Raw genomic sequence first — 15,661 nt, 5'->3', positions numbered from 1 at the left:
AAAATGTTTTACTTATTCTTCTGCTTTGGTACTGTTGTGGTTCCTCTTGAGCTCCTTTTTGGATGATTGTCATGTGGGTGATATATAAGTTTAAGCTTCTTTACCTTTTAAGATTTTGTAAGTCATTTCTGACCTAGTGGTCTGATTAAATTTCTGAAATGTAAATGTAATAACCACAGACAGCCATGGAGCTCCTCCAAGGTTTCTGATCAAATGTAAAATGTATGATGTTTTAATGTAAGATGGTGTTGAGTCAGGGTTGAGAGTGCCTTATGCATTATGGCTTGAGTTTTCCTGCAATGTGAACAGCTCTGTTATTATAAGTCGGCCATGAATTATTTCTGTTTAGAGATGGAGTGATCAGTCTATCGACAGAAAAGTATTCACCAGCTACTTTTGTAAGCAATAAATCAAAGTAACTTTTCAAGCAGAAATTTCAAACATTATCTAGTTTCAGCTTCTCCATTGTGAGGATTTGCTGTTTTTTTCTGTTTACTCTGTGATAGTAAATCGAATATCTCTGGATTTTTGGTGTTTGAAGACATTATCTTGGGCTTTAGGAAGTAGTGATGACATGTTCTGGACCTAATAATTAAATGATTAATGGAGAAAATAATCAGTAATAAAAATATATAGATATATGAGACTACCAATGAAATGCCCTGTAGAACATGAACCCAGCTGCTTCAGTAAGAATACAGAAGTTGTACCTCATGGCTGTAAAATACTCCTGTAATACTGAGAGAATATTTAACTTGCAAATACAGATTAAAAGAAGGGTAAAACATACTTATTTCGACTCGTGTTCGTATCATCACTTTACTGTGGTGTATGTACATTTTCAACGTATTTAGTCTGAGTTAATAGACTGTGAGTCATTGTTTGAAGACGTAAACTGGCATTCCTGGACCTGGAGCAGATCTTGTAGTATGAGCCAGTCTCAGCACTTTGTTCTTATACACAGAAAATAATGTTTTGTTTTGTTTTGCATTCTAATGAGTCTTGACAGGCTCGTCTGTGTTGAAGAGAAATGCTGTTGCTCTCACACAGTAATTCCACATTTCATTACCACAGATTTGAACCTTTTCTAACAGCTTTTATGTGTGTATGTGTGTTTGTGTTGCCTTGATTCATACATAGGATAAAATACAGCTACAGAGGCCTGATTTACCTCCAGTAAAAATAAACACAATAGGACTGCAGACTCAGAAACATTACTTATTCTGGTTCCACCCTTGGACACCTGTTGTAAATCTGGGATATTTTTGCACAGCACAATATTATAAGGTATTGTTGGTGCAGTGGCACAGAGAAAAACTGACTAGAGATGCAGTCTGCTGCCTGTGTCTGGCATTTTTGTTATTCCCTACAAAGCTTCAGTGAGTTCCAGTTTGTTAAAAATGGCAGAATGATGCCGTTTGATGCTGCTTAATCAACAAACATTTTGACTAATATTTTAATTAAAGTATATACAAATAGCATTGTTGGAACAGAGAAAGAGTTAATTTCAAATGCATGGATGAGGAAAGTGCAATTAAATGTCTTTGTCTATAAAATTCTTAAAAATTTTGAATAAATGGCATTCACAATTTCTCAGAGCTCACAATGATGTCTTCAATTTGCTTGTTTTGTCCAAGTAACAGTCCAAAATCTATATCCTATAACCTATATACCTAAAATATGACAAAGAAAAGCAGCAAATCTTCACATATGAGAAGGTGAACATTCAGCTTTTTTGCATGAAAAATGACAAACAATTATCAAAATAGTTGCCAATTAATTTGATCAACTAATTGACTAATTGTTGCAGCTTTACATTTTATACCACAGCATACCAAAAGGGATGAGAAAATTTAAAAAATGTAACACATCTCATTGGGAGTCCTGTTTGATCCACACAGTGCACCAGATGCTGATTAGGAGACAGTTTTTATTTCAGTGTTATGTTTTACTTTGTCTTCATCTAGATGAGAATATTTTTCCTCAAGTTATTATTAGATGAGAGGATTTTCCTTCCAGTTTGTCACTGATTGTGTCTATCTATGTCAGATCTATTCGGATATATATGTTTGTGTTATCATCATCTGTATAGATGCAGTAGCAACATTTTTTTTTTTTGCTACCTGTGCAGCTGCACTCTTTATTTCCAAATAGTATTAAAGGAATTCAAAAACAATGCAAGACATACAGGAACACACTTTCTGTTCAGTGGTGGTGAAGTGTGGTTGCTCCATTATCTTAACGACCCTTTGTACCATTATTCACCGTGTGGATGTTGAATTTTCACTTCTCCAGCCAACCTGAAGGAGCTGATCTCCCAGACTATAACGAGCTGGGCCCAGGAGTCTCACATCCAGGACCCAGAGCTGGTCAGAGTGATGTTCAGCCTGCTGAGGAGGCAGTATGACGGCATCGGGGAGCTGCTTCGGGCTATGAAGAAGTCCTACACCATCAGTGCTGCGTCTGTGATGGATGCTATTAACCTACTGGCATCTCTTGGTCAGATCAGGTCTCTGCTGTCAGTGCGTATGGGCAAAGAGGAGGAGAAACTCATGATCGACGGACTTGGGTAAGAAAATATGATGCAATATATGCAGTGAAATCTCTCTGAAGTATTTCTTTTAAGGCAATGTATGTTTGTTCCTCATTACACAGTCCTATCCATATAGATACATGTACAAAGAAGGAAGTATATTGCCTCAAAATGTTGGGATGTACAATATACTGTGACCTTCACAAATCACTTTCTTGTGTTTCCAGTGACATCATGAACAACAAGGTTTTCTACCAGCATCCCAACCTGATGAGAGTGCTGGGAATGCACGAGACTGTAATGGAGGTCATGGTCAACGTGCTGGGAGGAGACAAGTCACAGGTAGGTGTAGTTTTAACTTAATTTAACCCTTGTAAGTGGCAGCTTTTTGGCTTTCTCTTTGACCCAAAAAATATACTGGAAAAATATACTTTCTAGTGTTGATGGATGCTTACATGACCCACAGGAATTTGCACAGGAACAAGGAAACCTTTTATTCCTGCCACCTCAAAACATCCTTAATCCCAAAGTAATAAAATCCGATGACCCTGAAGTATTAGGGTTTAGTGTGCAGTACTAAATGTCACTAATTGGGAGAAATTTTCTATGTCAAACACAGCAGTCACTTTTAAATCCATTACAAGTCTAATTTGCCTACTCTTAAGCACTCTTTCGATGTGGAGGTAAATGCAAACACAAATATATAGATTGGCTTTTTTGTTCCTGAATTCAATCTGTTTTTACCAAAGGGAAAAAAAAAACATTAGAGAACTTATCTTGTAATTATGACTTACTATCTTACAATTACGAGGTCTGGTGTTACACGGTATTCTGTGACCTGATTAGGAATCAGCTATATTGTCATTGCAAATGTTTATTGTACTTTATTGCATGCTTTATTCTGATAGTTATGCAATGTGCTTCTGTAGTATACTGATCTCAGGAAAATACATTTTATCCTAAGAGGGTGAAGTAAGCCAAGAGCAACAACCCAATACCCAGAAAAACCACAAGGGTAATGGAGAGGTCAGAGGAGTAAACTAGGTAAAGGAGTGGGCATGAAAGGCGTGAGAGGGAGGCCTCTCAAGTGTGTCCTTTTTGGGCAGCGCTGACAGAAGCTGGAAGGAGATGGTTGTGATTTAATGCCACAGCTAGTGCCAAGCATGAAGTGAACCTCAGACAGGCAGACAGACCTCAGGGAGACATTAAGGCCTTCACATCTGACGCTGGCAGTCTGATCACACAGTCTCAGACATAAATTCCAGACCAGTTTACTGCCACTTGATATGTGTAGTTCACTTACAGTAGCCATATAAAGTGGCAGTAAGCATAGCTTGTAGATCAGGTTTGCAGTATTTACTCTTTTATTATCTATAATGTTGTCTTAGTCATGGCACTGTACAGAATAATGTCAAGCCATGATTTAGTTGGGTAATGAATTTTCTAGTTATGGCTTTGTTCACAGAATCATCTAAAAATATAATCAAGGCTATAATCAAGGTTTGCTATTTTTCAACCCAGACTTAAATAAAATGTTGATTCCCAGTCCTGCGCAGGATTACCTTACAGGTAGCATTAATACTGAGAAACTTCTCACTGCCCTTAAACACAGTCTAAAGGTTAAAGTGCTTTGGCTGGTTATAGAGGTGGAAGCATTCAGTGTGATGGAAAGTTGAGCAGTTAGGGCAACTTGCGCTGTGTATATTTGCAGAGTGTAATTTGCCGGAGGCAAGAGGAAGATTTCCCTCCCTCTAGTATCTATCTATTCCTCTTGCAATTTACTTTCATCTCTGGTGTGGACAAAAATTACTCCACTGTTAGATTTATGCTCTGACTGAAGCTTGGACTCAACCCATACTAGAACCTACAAAAAATAGGATGACACAGAGAAAAAGGCATAGAATGCAAAAATGCTTGACAGTGAAATGATTTTCCAGTTGTTGTGTTGTGAACAGAAACAGCATTTTATTTATTGACTGCACCATGAGTTTATTGATAGTCGCAGACCATTATCAGAGCCAAACACATAAGACTCAGCAGCCTCTAGACATATCAAAATAGATCACAATCCGCCTGCGCTCCTGCAGTCACTTCTGTGGAAAAACACTAGATTTCATCTTTAAAAATATACTCTTGTCTCTAGAGCAACTTCAGAAAAGTTCATATAAAACTAAGGGTTTTGACTCCAGCACATCTTTCTAAATCTGTTTTCATTTCTTCATCCACAGGAGATCGCCTTCCCCAAAATGGTGGCGAGCTGCTGTCGTTTCTTGTGCTACTTCTGTCGTATTAGCCGCCAGAACCAGAAAGCCATGTTTGATCACCTGAGCTACCTGCTGGAAAACAGCAGCGTCGGGCTGGGTAAGCAGCAACAAATTTGCTAAATGAGACTGTTGTCAATCTGAGAGAGGAAGACGAGGTTTAAAAATGTATGGAAGAATGTTAATATAAAGGATAAGCAAGAGGAATGAAACTGGCTTTTTAAAAGTAAAAGAAGAGATGACTAGTAAAAGTTGGAGAAGGAAGCAGTGAAAAACAAAAATATTGAGGATAAGTTAAAGGGGCTCCTTGACATTTTTTGAATTTCTTCACCACAGTAGAAACAGAAAAAATGTGTTTTTCTGTTCCCAAAATAATGTCAAATTCACTGAAACCAATAGGTGCTACTTACTGGATGAGTTTTTCAGCTAATTGAAGTGTCGGCACAAACTTATCAACCATATTATGACAAGCGGTGGGTTAAGAAAAATAACAGCCTCTGATTCAAAATGCCAGGGTATCAGTGTGAGAATGAAAAAGGGGTCACTGATAGAGAAAGAAGAACGGCAGAGAGAGAGGGAGAGAAATGAGGGACAACGGTTATTTAGGCATGCAGGGCAGAACTGATGAGTCACTGGGCTCCGGCTGCTGCTGCTGTAAACTAAAGCACCTGCATGTGAAAGAGGGGAGGGTCACATGGTCTGGAGAGAATAAATTAATGCAAAAACACCAGATTGTGATGCCTAACGTGAAACATTTATTTGCTCACTTCTGTAAACCACAGCATGAACAGGACATGGGCTTTATGTTTTCTTTGGGTAAATGATCATTTCAAAGCTGATTGTCCCAAATGATAAGTTTGCCTGCATGACAGACATAGTTAAGTGTGCACAACTGTTGTTATTCTACATACTTATTATTCTCTTTCATTTTATTTTTATACTTCCACCAAAAGTTCAGTGAGCTATTCCTCCTGCAATTTTGGAGTTACATGTACACTGATAGCATGCCCAGCTGATAAGTATACTATGAGTTTTGGTAGCAGTCTGATGCACAGTTTTCACATAATGAGTTTTAAGTAGCCTTTTTTTTTGTATCTGTCCCAATGCAACATGTGGATGCAATTGGCTACTTCGACCTTTTCTCTAGAGCTGTGTCACTTACAGTCATTAAACTTGGTACATTTGGTCCCTGTGTGGATACCTTCAGCCTATAAAAAATGGCACCAACAGTGCAACCATGTGGTCAGACAGTTATGTTTTTTGTTTTTTTGTTTTTTGGCAAATAACTCATTAATCCTGAGGCCTAGAAGAAAACGTTGTGGATTCCTTGGATCAGATTGGGTGTCTACAGTTACATTTTTAAATACCTGCTTTTCTATTACCATTATGGGGCCAATACTTGGTACGCATGCACCCCCTGTCCATCTGCTCAACATATTAACACGATCAGCCTTATTGCACTGCCTTTTGGCCATTTCTGGCGCACTTTGACTTTTCTCTTTGCCTTTTGACCTGCGAGTCGCCTGTGGTGGCGCATGCTTTGGGGGGCAGGTTGCCAGCACACCTAAATTTTCTGGTTCTAAGTATAAGCCAATTATTGTATGTATTAATTGTTATTAAATAATATATATTTATTACTAATTGTTTAATTAATAATTGCCACGCAATTGTGCACAGTTATTTTGAGCCATTGACATAGTCAGGGAGTGTTTTTTGCATATAGAAACACAAAGGATTCATTAATTAAAATTTAAGAAATTTTCTGTGTCTGTGGTGCTCAAATGTTTTGATTTGCCTATTAAAATGTGCATTGATTACTATATTAATGCTAATTGTTAGAAACACGAGGAGTTGCAGATGTCTAGTGAAAGTGATATAGCTCACATTCAATGCATCATATGTATTAATGTATAATTATGTATTTTTTTCATAATGGCTTCTCAAAAGTTTCATTAGGTCTGGAATTCAAACTGAGAAAATTCTCAATCACTGCATTGCTATATCACCTCAATATTTTGACACTAAGTTCAGAGTTTAAGTGCTGTTATTAAATGTGTGAGAATCTGCTGGGTTTGCAAGAAATCTATTGGAAATAATATTTTGTTCTCCTTTAACAATAAATATGTAAAATGTTTGAATAATATTCCAAAAACATTTTTTAATTAGTATGTCATTTGTAATATGAAGTCTGCATCTGTCCAAAGATCAACTGTAAACCTGAACACTTGAACACCACCTGCTATTCTGGGTAAAACAGAGAATAATAGGATAGCAAATGTAGACAGACTGCCCCCTGTTGTTTAGTATGGAACAAATATAAAGTGCCTTTTGGCTTTGCTGGTGACACTTGCCTGTATGTTTTTGTGTTTGTGTGTTTAGCCTCTGAAGCTATGCGAGGCTCCACTCCACTGGATGTGGCTGCATCTTCAGTGATGGACAATAACGGCCTGGCTCTGGCCCTGGAGGAACCTGATCTGGAGAAGGTTTGTTGCTTCAGGACTCAAATCTGAAGCTCAGTGCAGTATTCATTTCACGCTTGACTGCAACTAAAGGACTGAGGCTGCGTAAGAATCTGAGACGTAATAGAATTTGTTATAATTTTACCATAATTGATCCTCAAACCACTATTAAAATGTAGCAACCCAGCAAAATTGCTTCAGCTCAGTGTAATAGAAAGTACAAAAATATCAACTTGTATTTGTTGAGCTGTGTCACTCATTTCTTTTGTCGGCAGAAATGTGCAATTTGTACAGAAAGCTTATTTAAATGCTGTCATGCCACAACTCAGCCACAAAGCACTGCACTTTGTGGTTTCAGGCTGATTTAGATTACCATGCAGTTTTTTATTCTGTTCATTAAAACTGACCCTGAGGTATTTGTTGTTGTAGCAGATAGATCTGACTATGATAGATTTACTTTAGTGTTAAATATTATTCCAGGCGCTGTGGAATTAAAGAGAATTTGAATCAAATTACATGAAACATGCTGAAATTAGAGAACCAGATATTCTCGTTTTAAGAGTAAATTTAGTTTTATGTAGATTAAGTGCTCTGAAACAACCTTTTAGTCAAAGAGACTCTTAGTACTCAGATGGTGAGATGAAATTAGTCTTGCTTGTCCTTGAGATTTTATAATATTCAAGTGATATCAGTATTTTTTATGTCATATTAGAATGAAGTACGGAAACGGTCTGAAATGCAAAATGATCAGCACATTAATTTTCATTATCAACTACTGAGATGACTTCTTATTAAAACTTCTCACAGCTGACTTATGGTGAAACAAGGTCAGATAGAAATAGAAACTTCATACCACATACATTTTCCCAGTGAAAAATTAAGTATGACGTTCTGCCAGTTTAGTAAGCTAACAGAGCAAATGCTTTTAAACCATCACTGTTACTGAAACTGACTGTCAAAAAGACTGTGTGCCATCATAATACACCCAGGAGTGAAACAGAATTTTGTGTGTGTGTGTGTGTAGGTGGTGACATACTTGGCAGGCTGTGGTCTTCAGAGTTGTGCCATATTGGTTGCCAAGGGTTACCCAGACCTGGGCTGGAACCCCATAGAGGGAGAGCGTTATCTGTCCTTCTTGAGGTTTGCTGTCTTCTGCAACGGTATGTTGACTTCCATACTGAGTTCAACAAGAAAATACAGTTAATGTAGCGTTTTAAAAATACACTTTGGAGTTTTTGTCCACTTGTGGAGCTGTTTCAAAATGAGGTCTTGTAAATGTTTTATGATGCAGAAAACATATTCAACATGTTTGTTAGGCCTTAAGAATACAATTTGTTTTTGCAAAACTAGAAAAAGTCATTTCAGCTTTATGAAAACCTGCATGTGGAGACAAATACAACTGAGAGGATTCATTACCCCTGTGAATCTGTCTTTGTGAGTGGTGTGTAGATGTGGTGTTTGCATGGTTATGTTTTTGTGACACTGTTATTACAGTAATAGGTAGAGAAATTAAAAACAGGCAGAAATCACAGAATCACCTTCCCTTCATTAACCCTAATCCTCCATAACTATAAATACTTAACTAAAGTGACCTTGTGCAAGACATTTTACCAACAACTGTGGTGCTGCTCAGTTGCCATGACTGGGAAACCCAAGTGGAAGTGTCAGTGAGCTTTCCCTGGATAAAAAATTAAATAGTCCTTTAGCAGAGCACTGAATACCACTTCCAGGATTTCTGCCCTCTCGCTGACACTGACCTTTCCTTTCGGGGATTATTTAAATCATCACCTAATGTGTGAGAAAGTTTCATCTAAATACCCGTCTATTGGCCTTCTTGTTTTTGCATATCAGGTGAGAGTGTGGAGGAAAACGCCAACGTGGTGGTGAAGCTGTTGATCAGGCGTCCAGAGTGTTTCGGCCCCGCCCTGAGGGGAGAGGGAGGCCAGGGTCTGCTGGCCGCCATGAACGAAGCCATCAAGATCTCTGAGGATCCAGCTCTGGACCTGCCTAAAACTCCTGCTGCAGTCAATACTGTGTAAGAATCCACACCAGTTTCTCTTACACATTTTCTGTTCTTGTGAGGGTGGAAAAGCCTCTCAATCAGCATTTAGATCATCATGACAAAAACCCATTCAGTGGATCGAAAGCAATCAGTAGTGATTAAGTCTCACATTATCTGTGTCTTTGTGGGGAATTTCAGTGTCTTTCTGAGTGCTGCATTATCTTTAGTTAGTACACACTTTAATGGTGCCATGTCAGTATGAATTTGATATATTGTTCATTCACATTACTGGGAAGATATTGAAGGTTACTTCTTTGTGGAAGCCTGCACAAAGGAAAGAGAAGGAGGTTATTGCTCTGTTTGAATATGAGGGGTTTAATTTTATTGAAATTATTTACTAAAATGTCTCCTGCTAAAATAGGAAAGTCTTTAAAGAGGAAATTATTTATTTTATTTAACCACTGTACAACATAATGTTTTATTAAACCAGGTCAGTTTAGATTAATGTTCCCCTCCAGACAAATTTTAAGACAAATACTGTAGAGATGCTCTGCTTTGAATAATAATTTATCTGACATAGTTTTGACAAAAACAGTCTCCCTCATGGAAAAATCCAGAATCTATGAATATGCAAATGTGTTTCCTCTCACAGCTTTAATTGCTGGATGCAAGATGCCTCCTACTTTTCTGAAAAGCTTATTGTCAGTGTGTGTGAACATCACACTTTACTTGAATAGAAGTAGAGTCTTGAATGGCTAAATCAGAGAAATTTTAGGACACAGGTTAAACATAAAGACATCATGCAGATATACTAGAGGTTAGAGACTCAAGAAAAAAATTAATGCAGCGTTGATATTGATTGAAGCGAGTTTGTGGAAAGTGTTGGTGCCTGCCTGCTCAGATCAGTATGCAAAGCCTGTAATACACTGGATGCATTTTAATGGGTAAGGTTATTATTGCCTGATGTGAGGAGAGGAATTGGGAAGCAGGTCAAAATCAATATGTATAACATAGTGGCCTGTAAGGAGATCATGTATTGTGCAAAAACACTGTTACAAATGCTCACAAAATTACCCATCTACTGCTCCTCTGTTTCTCCTCTTTTTTCTTCTCAAACTACCTTATTAAACCTATAAGTTTACGGTTCCTGAGTCTCCGACTACCATGGATGGACAATATCTTTCTTAAATATATGAAGAAATATATGACTAAGTGACAGAGTTGTGTTTGTGTGTCTGTATGTTTCAGGTCTGGTGAGGAAGAGGAAGAAATTATCCACATGGGCAATGCCATCATGTCGTTCTACTCAGCTCTTATTGACCTGCTGGGACGCTGTGCTCCAGAGATGCATGTGAGGCTCTCGACAGCATCCTGCATTTGTAAAAATAAATCAAAAGGAGTAGAATTTGGATCATCATAAGTCTGGTTCCTCCGAGAGTATCTTCATAGTGCTTTTTTAACATCATCTGTCATAAATATAACTGTAATTATAGTATTTGTTTGCCTTCTAAAATTGGTAAACATACTGTATAAAAAGAGACAGGAAGACCCTCCCTTTGTGTTTTGTTGAAGGCGCCTCTTTTATGAGGATTCACAACATAAAAACACAGAATAAACCAATTTTTAACTTTTCAATTACAGCTACAATACTGTACTGTGCTACTAGATTTAAATTTGGTAACATATTCTGCTACACATTCATCACTTTCCCCCTGTCATAGGCCTACTAGATGCCTTTTCATCATGCACAGACTCTCAGCTATCCAGAACCCATTATATACAGTGGTATTGCTGCAGTGACCTGAATTAAATAGCAAGGTTTATGCCGACTATGTCTCTGTTTGTATCTCTAAAAGCTTATCAATGCGGGTAAAGGTGAGGCGCTGCGTATCCGAGCTATCCTGCGCTCTCTGGTTCCCACTAAAGACCTGGTTGGCATCATCAGCATCCCCCTCAGAACGCCTGTGGTTAATAAAGGTATGGTGGTCTGCCTGCTGGAGGTATATTATTGTAAATAACTGTGTTCTACTGTAGCAGCCAGGAATCATTCAGGAGTTAATATCTGTACACTCCTGTTTGTGCTTTGCTTATAATTTTATGTGTAGTTATCAGCTTACCTAAAAAAAAAAAAAAAAAGCTATCATCAGCAGCAATCACACCAGAAAATTAACTACATTTCCAATTTTCTATGTGCCATGTTTTAAGAACGCAAGCTGCATCTTAAATGACTGAACTCATCCCCATCTACCAATCCCCGATGTTTAAGCCTGTTTTTTCTTTACTTAAATAGTCTGAAATACTAGAAAGATCAGATCAGATTATAGATAAGAGATAGAAATAACAAATACAACATTAACAAAGTGTATATCTTGATTTAAAAAAAAAAAAAAAAAAAAAAAAACTTTCTTTTCTAAAAAACCTTCAGATGGCTCAGTGACAGAACCCGACATGTCAGCCTGTTTCTGTCCGGACCACAAGGCCCCCATGGTGCTCTTCCTGGACAGAGTGTATGGGATCGAGGACCAGAGCTTCCTGCTCCACCTATTGGAGGTCGGCTTCCTGCCTGACCTCCGAGCCTCGGCGTCTCTGGACACAGTGAGTGTGAAAAAAAAACTAAATAACTTTAATCCCTAGCAACCCTTACGCCTTCAAATACCCATTTTAGACTCAATAGCTACCAAAACATTTGTGTCTATTTATTTTATCATCTTTCTCATCTCCATGGCTATTACATTTCTGACTCAAATGGTGTTCTTTAATTTAGTGCATGGAGTTATGCTTGCGTTCCCAGTTTGCTCATTAAAGTTGTGTGTGTGTGTAGAGTCAGATAATCTCAGCAAACAATGAACACTGATTGCTCAGTAATACAATCAGGACAAAGCCTCGTCATGACTGCCTCCAAGTTGTTAGATGCATTAACATAATCACTGGTAAAATCATCCCATTAGAAACAGTAAACATCTTCTCATCCACAGAAAATGAGAAATGAGCTTATTCAATATATTTTTGTAAGTTTATGTGTCTGATCAGTAGTTCGACTTATCATGTTGGTCTAATACTTAGAGACATAACACTCCCTGCTGGGGCAATGTGAGAATCACCAGTAAACCACTGTGAATATTTCAGAAATTTCTCTAGAGGAAATATAATTGCTCTCCATATAACTTATCAGCTGAATTAGTGTAAAAATGATTACTATTGCCATCATTTACCACAGGTTCTGTTTCTTACATCGAACATGCAGTGAATCTACTGTGTTTGTCAATGAGAAATTTTCAATGAGGGGTGTCAGGTTCGATTTTTATTTTTTGAGCAGTTTTGTTACTCCACAATTACCTGATCTGATTTAACAGGGAAGTTTTCCTCAACATGTTTGAGGCTCATGTTGCCTTGTCAGCTTTTTAGATTAATAAAAAACTGAATTATTGAAAAAGAATCTGTGTTCTTGTATCAAGAAAAGTCATATTTGTCCCCATAAAGTCATCTCAAGTCTTCAGCGGGCTTTATTACTCCAAGACAAACATTTTAAGTTTATAATGTTTATGTAAGATAGTAATGACTCAACTTCTTCAGTTCCTCTACAAGTCGTTGTTTGGCATTAAGTCTGGAGTTAGTTTTTCACCAGTAAGATTTGTTTGCTTTTTCAATTTGCATACATATAGTAAGGTAAACTGCACTTTGCACTATCACCACCATCTCCTGTCCCCCATAAAAGTCAAATTTAAAAGTAAGAACATACAGAAATCTTTCATAAAACCATTCATATTCAGTCAATTTTCAAATCTTGGGCATCATTTCAATCATTCACTAACTGTGACATCAGGGGGAAATGGATGTTTTGCAACTCCACTTTAACAGGGCTTTACTGTTTTTATCTGCCAGTGAACCACATATTATTTCTTTTTGCTCCTGCCAGGAGCCTATAATCACTCCAACCTTCCACTAATCTTGACAAGACTGTAGCGTGCCTCTCCGTCCTTCAGCTATTGTATACCTATTGTTCTCTGTCCAACAGGAGGTGTTAAGTACCAGTGAGACGGCGTTGGCCATGAACAGATACATCGGATCAGCTCTGCTGCCTCTGCTGACCCGCTGTGCCGCTCTCTTTGAAAACACAGAGCACTACGCACAGCTGATCGACTCCACGCTACACACCATCTACCGGCTGTCCAAAGGCCGCTCACTCACTAAAGCCCAAAGGGATGCCATTGAAGACTGTCTGCTGGCTATCTGCAAGTAAGGCTTGCCAAGCTTTGCTCAGACTCTGCTGAGTGAAAATATTAAAGAAGAGCTGGAGATTGACAGAGGCTGCACACTGTTGTATTCAAAAGAGTTCTACTGTCAAATAGCTTGCCTCAAGCTTTAGTACAACACATATTGAAAAGCCCTCTCTTCCACCTCACTTGAACAACCAGGAAACATTGATTTAATCACATTAAATTAAGGCAAATTTGATATTTGGGTTAATTTAACCAGCACCCTGGCTTTTAATCACTTTTAGAAACAAATAATATGACATATTTTTTACTTTAATTATTGGTAAACCCAGTCATTTTTGAGGACCTCATACATATTCAACAAAGAATAACTGCCATGCTGTGCTATTGGAAGGATTGACATGTTATAAATTCAGCTCTATTGATGCCAAAGTTAGCATCAGCAACATTATCATTAATTAAGAACCTACTTAGTATTACAGAGTGATCACACTGATAATTAAGGAGTTTTACCACATAACATTTGGCAGTCATTTTGGATTTCTGTGACAAAGTTTGACCTCCGTTGACTCTGAGTCATGCAGCTCTGTGCATATAGTATGTCTGCCAGGTATTTATGGTTACATTACAGCTGACATTCTGGGCTTTACTGAGAGTTGTCCTTCATACAGTTAAACCAGTTTACACCAAGTCTTGGATAATCTATTTCTACTCAGGTGCTCCAACTGGATTAATTGCACAAGTGAGAATTATATCAGATCAGTTCTGCATATTGCTGAAATGAACGTTGCTTGAATCTGCAGTTAGTTATTTATTTGATATCTAGTCTTTACTTTCTCCTTCTTTATTTTTATGTTTAAACAATCTATATTTATTTTACAGGCATCTGCGTCCCTCCATGATGCAGCAGCTGCTCAGACGGCTGGTGTTTGATGTTCCCATGCTTACCGAATACTGCAAAATACCTCTCCGGGTGAGACACTGGACACTGTCTGTTGACCATATTGTGTTTGATTTATGAATACAAGCAATCAGAGGCATCTCGTATTTCACAACCCATCTATCATCCTCATTTCCAGCACACTCAACACTCATAATAAATATAAATGTCTCCTTGTCAAAGCATTTTATATCTCACTTGTTTTCTCAGTGAATAAGCACTGTCCAGTCATTGACGTAACAATATTCAATACATTTGAACCTGACTTTTTATGCTCTCTTGTATCTGTGATCTCCAGCTGCTGACCCACCACTACGAGCAGAACTGGAAGTACTACTGTCTGCCGTCTGGTATGAGCAGCTTTGGCATAGCCTCAGATGAGGAGATCCTCCTCACCAAGAAACTCTTCTGGGGAATCTTTGACTCCCTGTCTCAGAAGGTACAGCCGGAAACCATGTTTTATAGATTATTTATTAAGATAAGATGACAGAATGTGCATGGACCAGGAAATAATTCATGATTTTGGAAAGCTATAATACTTCTCTGTATTTTCTGTATCTGTTCTTCTTCTTGCCCATTTTCCATCTCTGAGAATAAATAAGGAGATGAGGAAGTGTTTACCTTAAATCACTCTCTGTTGCATAATGTTTTAGTGGCCTAGTAGTGGTGCTTGCTCTCATAAAGCTTTACACTATTTTCTGCTGTTTTTTTAATATTCTTTTTCTCTGAAAATCTTGGATTTTCACCGCTCAAGTATGGCTCTCCTGAGAGGAGAAAAGTTCTTGGTAGTCAGAGGTAGTGAAGTGAAAGCTCAATGAAGTGCTTGTGAGCACTGCAGCTGAGGCGAAACCGAAACAGATGAATCATTTATCAGTCTGTGACAGGCTGCCACTTGGTGCAGACTTTTCCTGCTCTCTGGCTTTCATTTTCTTTCCTATTCCTCTTCTTTCTCTGGCTCTGCTCTGCTCCGTCTGTCCATCTAATAGCTAAAGAGACATGGCCTCAACAACTGCAGAGAAAATGGTTGGATAATCAGTGTGTAACCCTTCTCCCTTGTCTGTTTGTCTTCTGTTCTGTAGAAGTATGATTCTGAACTTTTCAAAACGGCCAACTTATGCCTGTGTGCCATCGCTGGAGCCCTGCCTCCTGACTTTGTGGATGCCAGTTTAGGGGCAACACTGGAGAAACAGACATCAGTGGATGCACAGGGCAACTTTGATCCCAAACCTATAAACACTGCCAAGTGAGT

The 15,661-nt window shown here is 38.2% G+C and overlaps 1 protein-coding gene across 1 annotated transcript in view; it reads left to right on the top strand.

Moving 5' to 3' along the window:
- The window catches only part of ryr3 (ryanodine receptor 3), a 120,698-nt gene that overhangs the window by 72,404 nt on the left and 32,633 nt on the right, over positions 1–15,661 (top strand). Inside the window, exons 42-54 of the mRNA XM_042390463.1 lie at positions 2,296–2,569; positions 2,761–2,875; positions 4,762–4,894; positions 7,174–7,277; positions 8,278–8,413; positions 9,105–9,288; positions 10,504–10,606; positions 11,112–11,232; positions 11,681–11,850; positions 13,271–13,491; positions 14,355–14,445; positions 14,711–14,851; positions 15,492–15,655. Coding sequence (XP_042246397.1) covers positions 2,296–2,569; positions 2,761–2,875; positions 4,762–4,894; positions 7,174–7,277; positions 8,278–8,413; positions 9,105–9,288; positions 10,504–10,606; positions 11,112–11,232; positions 11,681–11,850; positions 13,271–13,491; positions 14,355–14,445; positions 14,711–14,851; positions 15,492–15,655 — 1,957 coding nt within the window. The remainder of the gene's footprint in view (positions 1–2,295; positions 2,570–2,760; positions 2,876–4,761; positions 4,895–7,173; positions 7,278–8,277; positions 8,414–9,104; positions 9,289–10,503; positions 10,607–11,111; positions 11,233–11,680; positions 11,851–13,270; positions 13,492–14,354; positions 14,446–14,710; positions 14,852–15,491; positions 15,656–15,661) is intronic.

The sequence above is a fragment of the Thunnus maccoyii genome, chromosome 17 (assembly GCF_910596095.1).
Source record: "Thunnus maccoyii chromosome 17, fThuMac1.1, whole genome shotgun sequence".
Taxonomy (NCBI): Eukaryota; Metazoa; Chordata; class Actinopteri; order Scombriformes; family Scombridae; genus Thunnus; species Thunnus maccoyii.
The sequence above is the reverse complement of the archived record's forward strand: the minus strand, read 5'-3'. Positions and strand labels throughout refer to the sequence as shown.